This window comes from Brienomyrus brachyistius, unplaced genomic scaffold (genome assembly GCF_023856365.1).
Source record: "Brienomyrus brachyistius isolate T26 unplaced genomic scaffold, BBRACH_0.4 scaffold32, whole genome shotgun sequence".
Taxonomy (NCBI): Eukaryota; Metazoa; Chordata; class Actinopteri; order Osteoglossiformes; family Mormyridae; genus Brienomyrus; species Brienomyrus brachyistius.
This window is the reverse complement of record NW_026042307.1, coordinates 1,782,397-1,794,681: the sequence shown is the minus strand read 5'-3', so window position 1 is coordinate 1,794,681 and position 12,285 is coordinate 1,782,397. Positions and strand designations below refer to the sequence as shown.

The 12,285-nt window shown below is 41.2% G+C and overlaps 1 protein-coding gene across 2 annotated transcripts in view; it reads right to left on the bottom strand.

Annotated features, from left to right (window-relative positions):
• Positions 1 to 4,521: 4,521 nt before the first annotated feature.
• The window catches only part of LOC125721158 (gamma-aminobutyric acid receptor subunit alpha-2-like), an 80,683-nt gene continuing 72,919 nt past the window's right edge, over positions 4,522 to 12,285 (bottom strand). Inside the window, exon 11 of one of the 2 annotated variants that reach the window (XM_048997185.1) lies at positions 4,522 to 5,061. In XM_048997185.1, coding sequence (XP_048853142.1) covers positions 4,762 to 5,061 — 300 coding nt within the window. In that variant the 3' untranslated portion in view covers positions 4,522 to 4,761. Of the gene's footprint in view, positions 5,062 to 9,687; positions 9,793 to 12,285 lie in introns of those variants that run through there. The other variant, XM_048997186.1, reaches the window with a different exon arrangement.

Sequence of the window (12,285 nt, the reverse complement as noted above, 5' to 3'; positions counted from 1 at the left end):
GAATGTCTCAGCTCAATGAATCAAAAACATATCTGATAAGCAATTGGGACGTCAGCTCCACGGATGTGTTATATTGCCGCCCCGGCTCTGGGGGTGGAATGTGTATATTTTAGTGCTTTGCTGTTTAGATGAACTGATGTCTATAAACGTGTGAGTGAGATGGACTGACATGATATCCAGGGTTGTCTGGAAATGAATCCATACTCACCACAACCCTGTTCTGAATCAGTGTTTATGTATGATGAATGGATGTTTGTTGGTAAGAGGTGAAAATAGTCAGTATCGTAAACAGAAAGCTGCTGTTGCAGGTTCACTGGGATTAACTTCCATGTGGCCCAGTTCCTGTGAAGCAAGCACTGAATTTATATAACACTGATTCAAGACAGATCTTGAACCTGTTTTAAATATTTCTCAGATAAACTATATACTCTTTGAAACAAGCAATATAATTTTTAAATATAGGATGTTTTCCAGATTAGCAGAACTTTTTCCTAAAGCAGACAGTTTCCCTAAAAGAAATAAAAAATACCATACTTCTTCATTTTGACTATTTTCTTTGGTAACATTTGACAATCTGGACTTTTGAGGCCTCATTGGCAGAAGCGATGTCGGGAGGACAGGAAATCAGGGGCAGGGACACAGAAAGTCGGGGAATACAGGGTTTATTAAGCAGATGAGGCAACACACAGCTAATGATGTCAATGACAGGACTGGGGAAACATACTCTGACGTGGACTTAAATACACAGAACTAATGAAGACAATTCGAAACAGCTGGTACACAAGGGGAATCCTCACGGGGTTAATGAGGGGGGCGTGGTACATAGGAGGATCAAACAAGCAGGCCATGACACTCGTACTATGACTGAGACATATCAAAAAAATTAAGAGCTTTGATGGACAACATGCCGATATTAAGAAGAAAATATTGTTTTTTTAATTTTTTTATATATTTTAAAGTAGGATGCAGTGTTATAACTTATGCACATACCTTATGCACTAAAGTCATGGCATAATTTATATGAAAAATATGTATAGGAGAGTAAAATATATATTTTTTAATGCTATCACAATTTTCAACATAATAAATTATCTTACAGCACTGTACAGTAACAAGCAAGTACATTTTTATGAATCATAGAAATGTTTTTCAACAGCAAAAATAGGCAGTAAATAAATAAAATGCTGCAGTTTCAGAGCATTTCTGTTTATACAGAATGTTGTCTCTCCAGAGGTTAACAAAACAGTCCACACCATAGAAGCTTACATAAAGCAAGAGGAAATTCAGGGTTTTTCCCTTTGGTTCATCATGGTTTCCACTTGCCAAAATGGAAAATTAGAGATTCCCTACAATGTTATTTTGCCCATATGCAAAACAGGACGACAGTCCCAGCACAGTGACTTAGTAACTTTGAAGTGCTGATGTGTATGGAATTAAGTATTTAAAAAAACTGACATCAATTTTTAGAATATACGATATATAGCCAAGGAAATAATTAAGAGACCACAGCACAATTTTTTGTTTCACTCATTTCTCAATTTATGTGTGTGCGTCTGAATAATTTACATTTTTTTTGCAAACTGCAGCCTGGTTGTTCTCTGTTTCTTATTACTGAAGGGCTTTTTCCTTGCTTTACGGGACTTCAGTCCTGCTTCTAGGAGGCTGATACAAACTGTCCAACCTGATACCTGCGCTTAATGTGTCCCATTCCTTTTGAAGGTCATTTGATTTCATCCTCCGATTCATGAGAGACTGTCGGATAAGTTAACGGTCATCTCTGGCATTAGAATGTTGCTTTCGCCTTTTACCTGGCTGGTTTCTGGTCCTTCCCAGTGTCTCCTGCTTCACTTTGTACTTGTGTTCTGCTGTCTTACAATTTTTGAACCTTGAAGCAACCTGCTGCTCAGCGTAGCCTTCTGCCAGCAGAACTACGATTCAACCAGGATTTAAAAATGCAGATTTGTTTAAAACTAAAGAGTGGTCTCAATTTTTTCCCCGGCTGTAAATACTCATCATACCCCTGTATAGCTTGGAGTAAGCCTTTCTATACTGAACAAAAATATAAACGCAACACTCTTGTTTCTGCTCCCATTTTTCATGAGATGGACTTAAAGATCTACAATTCATTCCAGATACACAATATTACCATTTCTCTCAAACATTTCTCACAAATCAGTCTAAATGTGTGATAGTGAGCACTTCTGCTTTGCTGAGATAATCCATCCCACCTCACAGGTGTGCCACATCAAGATGCTGATCTGACATCATGGGTAGTGCACAGGTGTACCTTATACTGCCCACAATAAAAGGCCACCCTGGAATGTGCAGTTTTTTGCTTTATTGGGGGTCTGGGGACTCAGAACCGGTCAGTATCTGGTGTGACCACCATTTGCCTCATGCAATGCAACACATCTTCTTCGCATAGAGTTTATCAGATTGTCAATTGTGGCCTGTGGAATGTTGGTCCACTCCTCTTCAATGGCTGTGCGAAGTTGTTGGATATTAGTGGGAACTGGTACACGCTGTCGTATACGCCGGTCAAGCACATCCCAAACATGCTCAACGGGTGACATGTCCGGTGAGTATGCTGGCCATGCAAGAACTGGGACATTTTCAGCTTCCAAGAACTGTGTACAGATCCTTGCAACATGGGGCCGTGCATTATCTGTCTGAGTGGCTGGTCTCAGACGATCTTGGAGGTGAACCTGCTGGATGTGGAGGTCCTGGGCTGGTGTGGTTACACGTGGTCTGCGGTTGTGAGGCCGGTTGGATGTACTGCCATATTCTCTGAAACGCCTTTGGAGACGGCTTATGGTTGAGAAATGAACATTCAATGCACGAGCAACAGATCTGGTTGACATTCCTGCTGTCCGCATGCCAATTGCACGCTCCCTCAATGCTTGTGGCATCTGTGGCATTTTGCTGTGAGACAAAACTGCACATTCCAGGGTGGCCTTTTATTGTGGGCAGTATAAGGTACACCTGTGCACTACCCATGATGTCAGATCAGCATCTTGATGTGGCACACCTGTGAGGTGGGATGGATTATCTCAGCAAAGCAGAAGTGCTCACTATCACACATTTAGACTGATTTGTGAGAAATGTTTGAGAGAAATGGTAATATTGTGTATCTGGAATGAATTGTAGATCTTTAAGTCCATCTCATGAAAAATGGGAGCAAAAACAAAAGTGTTGCGTTTATATTTTTGTTCAGTGTATTATCTTGTTCAGTGCCAGAACAAACAAAAATAGGAAAATGACTTAAATATTTGAAATAAGTCACTCCGGAATGATTTAATACACATCTTACAGTATACTTCGGTGCTACTGAAAATGTTTGTGAAAACTCCTCAGTTTTAGTATGCAAGACATGTTGAATTGAAAAGTGTTTATATAAGACAAATTTAAAGCTAATCAAATAATTACCCTGGACACATAGCATACACACAAAAAAATCAGCTGCGGAGCCTGGCTGTAAATGTGCCGTTAAAGTCTTGATTTAAAGCACTTGGTGATTAGGTCCATTTATCGTGCAAAAAAAATCAGTTGAATATATTTACATCCATAGAATGTAGTAATTTACCATATTCCTGCTCTGACGCTAATTTTCCTTGGACTGATATGGGATAAGAAGGCCCTTTTCCACGCTGATCCAGTTATGAGGTGCTTCACCATGCTGTTCTACTGCTGATTGTTTTTGCATAATGGATCAGGAACTCACTGTGTGTACAGAGGGCTCACATGAAACAGGATTAAAAAGTGAGTTAAAAGAGCATTGACATCGTGGTTAACATTTACCTTTTCTATTATTAATGGATGTGCGTCCTAAGTTTACATAACAGCACTCATTAAGCGTTTTGGGTATTTTACCTTCGTAATTGCACCATGTGTTATTTTGTGGAAATGTATTTCTGTAATTTATTTCTGTCCATCCATCCATCCATTTTCCAAACCACTTATCCTTCTCGGTCGTGGGGGGTCTGGAGCCTATCCTGGAAGCAATGGGCACGAGGCAGGGAACAACCCAGGATGGGGGGCCAGCCCATCGCAGGGCACACTCACACACCATTCACTCACACATGCACACCTATGGGCAATTTAGTAACTCCAATTAGCCTCAGCATGTTTTTGGACTGTGGGGGGAAACCCCATGACGACATGGGGAGAACATGCAAACTCCACACACATGTGACCCAGGCGAAGACTTGAACCCGGGTCCCAGAGGTGTGAGGCAACAGTGCTAACCACCGCACCACCATGCCGCCCCCTCCACCTTATTTCAAATGTGTAAAAAATATAGTAAGCAAAAATATAGCATAGTATCAGAGTAAAATCTTTTTTAAATACGGGGAATATAAAGTAAATATTTCTTTCTACAAAAAACTAGATAACTGTATACAGCTGGAAGATGATTTGATGTATTCTCAAACTTTATGTGATGAAATGAGAATGGTTAACATATTAACTGATTTTCAATCCAGTGAGCATTTTAAGGGTTAAAAAACGTTAAAAGAAGTCTTAGAGTATGTCACTGTTTATGTAAAAACATCAAAGCATGTACAGTTTGATGGTTGCATTTTGCCAGAGTTTGGGGCGGGGGGGGAAGGAAGAGAGACAACTTCTCCTGCATTAAGTAAATTGGTTCACATTGTGCATCAGATACACAGGTTAACACACGAGGTAAGCAAGATGTATTTTTTTTGCCCCCCAAGTGCAAACATCAAACTCCTCCTATGGTGCATGTCCAGGATACGTTTTATTTCATTTTGAGGGGACCATCCCCTTTATCACAGGTTCTCTGTTGAGGTAGGTGGCCCAGTAAACCAGGTTGAAGCCTCCAAACAGAACAGGGAACATTATTTTGGACATCCTGTCAATTTTGCTCACGCTGTTGAATGTCTTTTTGTTGTCTGCTGGCTTGTCTGTTCTGACCTTGCCAGGGTCCAGGATGCCCTTGGAGATGGTGGGCAGGGTCACGTCTTTGGAGAAGTTAGGGGCGTAGTTGGCCACCGCGACTGCGTAGGCATTGTTCTTCTTCACCACTGAGTCCCTCTCTTTCTTCTGCAGGAAGGAGTTACGTGTTAAATGCGTGTTTTTTAAAGGATGTCATGGGCCTCTTCTTAAACAGTCAAGGTGGTACAAAAAATGTAACTGCAGTCTACTCAACCACACCCGAGGAAGCTGATAATAGGTTTCTGGAAATATTATTATGATGAAATACACAACAAGGCATTTATGGTACGTCAAAGTGTAAATTAAATGACACTATCGTCCCTAGTGACTATTAGAGGGACTGGAGAAAGATCAAGTGATCAATATCCAAAAGTAAAGGTCCTGCAGCTGAAGGTCAGCTTGACAGCGTTGATGACACACTAATGAACCCTGTCACCCTTTCACAGGAAGGTCCAAATTTATTCACCCACGCCGCTAATAGAACCAGCACAACTGTAAGATAATTAACGATCAGTCCTTCTATTACATTCCCCCTGATCTGGATGCATGCAGTATGGTGATTCAATGTCATTAAAGTCCTATGTCTTACAGACATCTCAGTTAAATGATTAACCTACCACCTGAGGAACAGAGGACAAATTCTACAAAAGGTGACAAGTCTTCTTGACATTTCTTGAGAGACCCTCAATCAAAGGCTGAGTAGCCCTTTTTAATTAAGTACAATTTTTAAATAATTTATTACCTCTTTTAATTTTTTTTCTTTTTTGCATTTTTTTATTATTAATTTCAGCAACTTTACACATTCTTAGTTTAGAATACTTTTTGATGTTATGTTGGGATTTTTGGTTGTGCTGTTATGGTGAGAAGTGTTGATTAAGCAGAACAAAAACTTTTCCTTTGTCTGGTACACTTTCAGTTTCTCTTTCAATGATAAATAAAAAAGACCTTGGACAGGGGTAGGCAACCTGATCCTGGACTGCCAATATCCAGCTGGGTTAATGGTACACCAGGATCAAGCCTGCCTATCCCTAACCTAGGAAGAAAAAAATAATTGACCTGTAAGATACCAAAGCAGTACCTGGAAATTAAATTGGCTTAAACTGACACACACACACAGACACAGACACAAATGTTTGTGTGTCTGATTTGGTAGCTGACGATTGGTCTGCTGAGGCCCTTTCCACTTCCACCCAATCTATCTCACACCTGACCCCTACAGACCCCCCTGCACAGGGTGGGCCCACAGGAAAGTGGACCCATGTACATGTTATAGCCTATACCTGGCTGGGCCCCATGGGCAAAGATACGGCCACCAGGCACTTGCCAGCGAGCCCCCCCCCCCCCCCACCTATCCACCAACACCTGGCTTGAGGATGGGGGCCCAGTCTCCCCAATCTGGAATAGGGTCACATGACCCTTCGGTCATTCTTCATAGGAGTCTATGTGACATATAGAATTGTGACTGGTTTTTAAATAATTAAAAAAAAAAAAACATAATTTCATTACTTGATCAAATCAGTCCCATTACCATCAAAGGAAACTAGACAGTTTTTTAATATAAAAAAAACAGAAACGTGTGGTAAAATAAGTAAGGAATAATTGACGACGGGCCATTGAATTATTAGAAAATAATGCACACCCGAGGTGGTGATGTGGCCACGACGCGAAGCGGAGTGGCCGTTACACCTCGGGTGTGCATTATTTTTCTAATAATTCAACGGTCCGGAGTCAATTATTCCGCTTATACTACGGTTGCCACACCTCATGACATCGATCAGATGATATATTTCAAGGGATTCGTCCGGTTTTTCTACTTAAATCGCTATTGTGAGTAGGATTATTTCTTCCGCATCTCATCCAACGACTCTTTTGCTAGTTCCAAAACGTCATTTTAAAGCTGGCAATGGAGGCTTGAGCCGTTGATAGCAGACTAATACAGTTAATAATGAAGTTATTAGAAAGAGAGCGAGAGAGACAGAGACACAGAGAAAGAGAAACAGAGAGAGCTTGTATGAATTAGGCTACCTCTGTGTGTCCCTCAACAGTGTTCTGAAGCACCGTCTCTAAACTGTAAGTCTGCTTTAAGATGCAGCGCTGTTATTACCTCGCTAGTGAGAAATGTCATGTGTAGCCTTTAAGTTGGTACACTAGGCTAACTAATACTGCTGCAGCCCAGTTGTTGAAAGTTTCATATTCACCGTAAATATTAAAATTTACTTTCGGAAAATCGGCTGTCATGTTGTTGTTTTTGTTAGTCCTGTGTGCTGTATAGGTACTGTATGCTATTTCCGTTATTACAGTTAACTATGCGAAGTGATATGGAACTGTAATGCGGTCAAGAGAGCTACCTGGAACTACGTTCGCCATGCGTTTATCTGAAAATAATTGCACACCTCAGAACGTTCGTCAGCCAATCAGATTCAAACATTCAACGGTCCCGTAGTATAAATTAAAACAAACAAATAAATAAATAAATCACTACAAAAGAAAGACTCAAAAGTTACTAGGACTAGCTAACCCAGGTGACCAATGCTGACATTCAGTCAAAGACTAAGCCAATAGGACAAAAAACTAATTTCAAAATTGCTGAATGTAACGAAAGCCTCCAGTTCCCATAAGAAACACTGCCTGGTTATTGTTCATTTCATATATCCCATAATGTGGTTTTATTAATATATTTACTTTGTCATTGTCATTTCCACAGTATAAATAGAGGAAAGCTGTTGCTATGTAATTAAATTGTTTCCATTCAATATATGGTTGCTTGGGCCATTCAGTGCACCTGTCACAGTGCATTAAATGAAGGATTACTTTGTTGCATTTGTTGCAATTCAGCAGTAGATTTCTGTTTCAATGCCTTTCGATTGTTGAACGAGGAAGACCAACAGCCTACACATTGTGCTGTTAACGTCTGTTCAAGATTTAGTGATAGCTTTAAAAAGAAAACTTTACTCTAAGGAACTAATGAATATAATGGAAATTAACACATTCTGAGAAACACAATTACAGAACCTGCCAAATGGTAGTGCATTGGAGCCCCACATTTCACTTTGCAGGTCAGGAACCCACATGAAGTTTTTTGGCTGAAGCCAGTTAGGTCACATGGGTGGTCGGACTTCCAGCCACTGGCCCAAGGTTCAGAGACTGATTCCGGCAACTGGCAGCAAGTTGGCGCCTTTCATTGGGGGTCTTTGTGGGATGGAGTGAAGATAGGGGGACAGATATCATTCATTTAGAACTTGGTGTTGAGCTGAATTCAGAAAAAAGGGAAGATGATGGATGGGCCAAGAAGACCCAGACGAACAAGGTTTACTGGGAACGTTTGCCTGAAGCGTCTATGTGAGATTGATTCAGCTTACACATTCTGAAAAGCCTCTTCCGTGTGCTGAGTGAGGCTGGGGATCATTGCTGCATCGGCAAGAGCTATGACAAGGTGGCAGCCGGTGTCAGTCACAGCGGCAACCCGCTGCTCGACACCTTTGGAGAGGGAAGCTGTCGAGCTGAGGAAGGAGGCCTTCAGGGAAATGCTTAAGTAAAGATCTCCAGAGATGGAGATGGGTATTGACGGGTGAGAAAGACAATGACAGCAACTGTTTGGGCTGGGCGATATCATATCGATTTACGCCCAATATTTGGTAGGCAGATTAGTAGTACAGCTATAATATTAATGGGATGCGTTTTGTGACACCCAAAACTTAGTAATCTTTATTAAATGTGGTTAGCAAAGCCCACCACATCATGATGTTTTGGTATACCATGTTTCGTACACCTTGGTGCGATTTTCACTGAAGTGTTAGTGAAGAAAGGAACAGCTCAGCAGCCACGATATCTTTTAAAAGAGGAGGTAAAAAGACGCTGGTGGTGTGTGTGGTGGGTGTAGTACTTTTTGCAGTTTAAAGTCTGTCACGTTTATTAAACATAAGGATATGCCTAATTTGCTAACTTTTGGGTGTCATAAAATGCCTCATTAATATTTTAGCTGTACTACTAATCTGCTTACCAAATATTGGGCGTAAATAAATGCCCGTATAGTATCAAAAAGCTGGTGTCCGGCCAAATGCTTCGCCTTTGATATGAAGCCCTGGTGATTACTGCACATGTGCCGAATAAAATCGATATGATATCACCCTGCCCTAGCAACTGTACAGGGAAAAACTCCTGCATGGGAGGAGTTTGGAGATACCATGGAGGGAGACCAAGTTGCAAACCCTTTGATACCTTAGTGGGGACTGTAGGAGGCATTGAGCTCTTCAAAGAAATACTGAATGTGAACATTGATTAATTTATTAATTTGTGTTTCGGTAAAACGTGATTTACATGGCCTGTCTCCTCCCACTGTGAATGACATACACAGTGTATACCTGTAAGAAGAGCTATAAAACAGGAAATAGGAGGTAAGGTTGTTCTTGGCTTTAATGGGTAGGGAGACTACTGCTCTTTTAAAACATCACGCACTATCCGAAACCTGTAGGTAAAACCAATGACATTACAGGCAGTCCCCTGGTTAAGAACATACCTATGAAAGGACAGCCATGCCTATCGTATTAAATTCGAATTAAATATAACAGTTCATAATACTGAAACTTATTTTGTGACACATGAAAATATTGACATGAAAACATTGACTTGGAATATAGCACTGTATACAGTTCTATTATTATAGTATAATTATTATGCACTGAATTATAATTTTTCAACTTACCTACAAATTTGGCTACTGTAGGCCTCATCCAAAGCCATAATGGTGACCTTTCTCGGGCTGCGTTAAGTAGGAATGGGGCGGTGATGACCAACATAGGGCATCTCTGGTGGATTTGTCCTCTTATATTTGGAAGGTACCTCAGGAATAGCAAACGGGGTGATGGTCCTTATTTTTTTAAAAAAGGTGACCAGAGAATGTGTTCCATCTATAGGTGTACGACAATTCTGGGCCTACCGGGGAAAATCCATGCCAGCATACTGGAGAATAGACCCCACATAAGGTCTACACCACGGCCTCCTTTTACATCATAACTCAAAGTCCATGTGTACTCAGTTGCATTTCATTGGATTAGAGAACTGGTTTATTGCTTAGATCATCTCAGTTACTCTCATGATTACTATTTGTATTATTTCTATTTATTTCCATATACAGTGCTATGCAAAGGTTTTTGGGCAGTTTAAGAAAATGATGCTCAAATGAACTTCATGTTGGTGTAATATTATGTTGGTGTGATATAATGTCTGGCAAAACATATTAACCCTTTCAACACCTCTCCTAATGTCACACCAGTAATTTCCGCAGCCATCCAATAAACCCATGTATTTTTTTACTCAACCACTAGCACATCTCCTACGGCTAATCAATATCTCATTGACTTTTTAAACTAATTTAACTAAATAACTAAGTGAGCTGGTGGTGAAATTTAACAAACACATGGAATGGCTGGGACGCCCCAGAGCTTTGGGAACTGAAGTGGTCTTCATCTAGACATTCAACAAGATGTTAGTAACTTTTTGGAGGAAATTCTTGATAGTTTTTATTGGGTTTACTATGTTATTCTGTATTATTGAACCTTTATTTTATTTTTTATTTTTACAAATGTGCTTATTGGTTTGTATGCTGTACAGCACTTACACTTTGTCAATATGTGTTGTTTTAAAAGTACTTTATAAAAAAACCTGACAATGACATATTGACATGGTGGAACAATGGAATGACTCTTCTCCCTCCCATAGTTGTTTAAGGGTTTTGTGGCAATATGCTACCAGGAACATGTTCACAATCTACAGCAGGGTTCCCCAACTCCGGTCCAAGAATCCAACACAGTTTGCAGATTTCCCTGCTCAAACACATCTGTAACTCAACTAATTACCAGGTTTAGTAGGTGTGTCTGGGCAGGCAAATCTGCAAACTGTGTTGCAGACCGGTCCTCCAGGACCGGAATTGGGGAACCCTGGTCTACATGCACTTTGTTGACTTGCTTTGTGGAGGATCCATACGAGAGTGTAGCCAGACATATATTATGGGAGGCGCTGCAGGAATACGATGGCCATTAAAACGTTATATTAGTCTGAATGCACTAAAAGTTACATCTGCCCAATTGGCACAAAATCAAAGTTGTTTAGAGACGGTGTTTGCTTCTGTTAAGGATATGTCTTGAGTCAATTTACATTTGTGATTTTAAATTGCTGTTTTGATGCTGACAGGCTGCGTTGTGACATGGTGACATGCATATTCAAATACCCAGCCAAGCAAAATGCAGCTCATCCAGTAGCATTCCTCGTTAAATTCTGTTTTGAGCCATTATTTTATTATAGTTAACTGCTTGGGGTTTAATTAAGCTGTAAATTAAAGTTATAAGAATGAGAAGGTTCTGGAAAAACAAAAATGGGATAGTTAACTGCTAGTAACCTTAAGAAACACAATCAGCATGCATTGGTTTTTTTTATTTGCAGTTCCTAGGGGACACACATTGAACATAACAATTGCTGAGATATCATTACATCACCAGGCTATAGTAATGCCGACTGTATATTGCTGACAGCATAGCTATTGGTGGCTTTCCAAAGCACAAAAAAGGACAGAAATAAATGACTCCCTTGCTTTATACCTGATGTTCTGCAGCCGCTGGCACTACCCCCTACCCTATTGTCATTGGCTAAATGCAGAATCTCAGAAGGGCACTTTACTTTAGCTGAAGGCACATGGCTGCTGGAGTCACCTCTATGTATATCTCTCATTTACCGGCATTGGACTGATCCTCTGAATAATTCTTTTCTTCTTTTCTTTGCCAAGTATTCAGTGAGCAGCCCACACACTAAAGATGCAATTCTGGCACAGAACATCCCACCGTGCACTACGGGGGGCCCTAAGACAGTTGGCCCAAAGCCCGACACACCCGTAAGTGCAGAGGCCCAAAGCCCGACACACCCGTAAGTGCAGAGGCCCAAAGCCCGATACACCCTTAAGTGCACAGGCCCAAAGCCCGACACACCCGTAAGTGCACAGGCCCAAAGCCCGACACACCCTTAAGTGCAGAGGCCCAAAGCCCAATACACCCTTAAGTGCACAGGCCCAAAGCCCGACACACCCTTAAGTGCAGAGGCCCAAAGCCCAATACACCCTTAAGTGCATAGGCCCAAAGCCCGACACACCCGTAAGTGCACAGGCCCAAAGCCCGACACACCCGTAAGTGCAGAGGCCCAAAGCCCGATACACCCGTAAGTGCAGAGGCCCAAAGCCCAATACACCCTTAAGTGCACAGGCCCAAAGCCCGACACACCCGTAAGTGCAGAGGCCCAAAGCCCAATACACCCTTAAGTGCACAGGCCCAAAGCCCGACACACCCG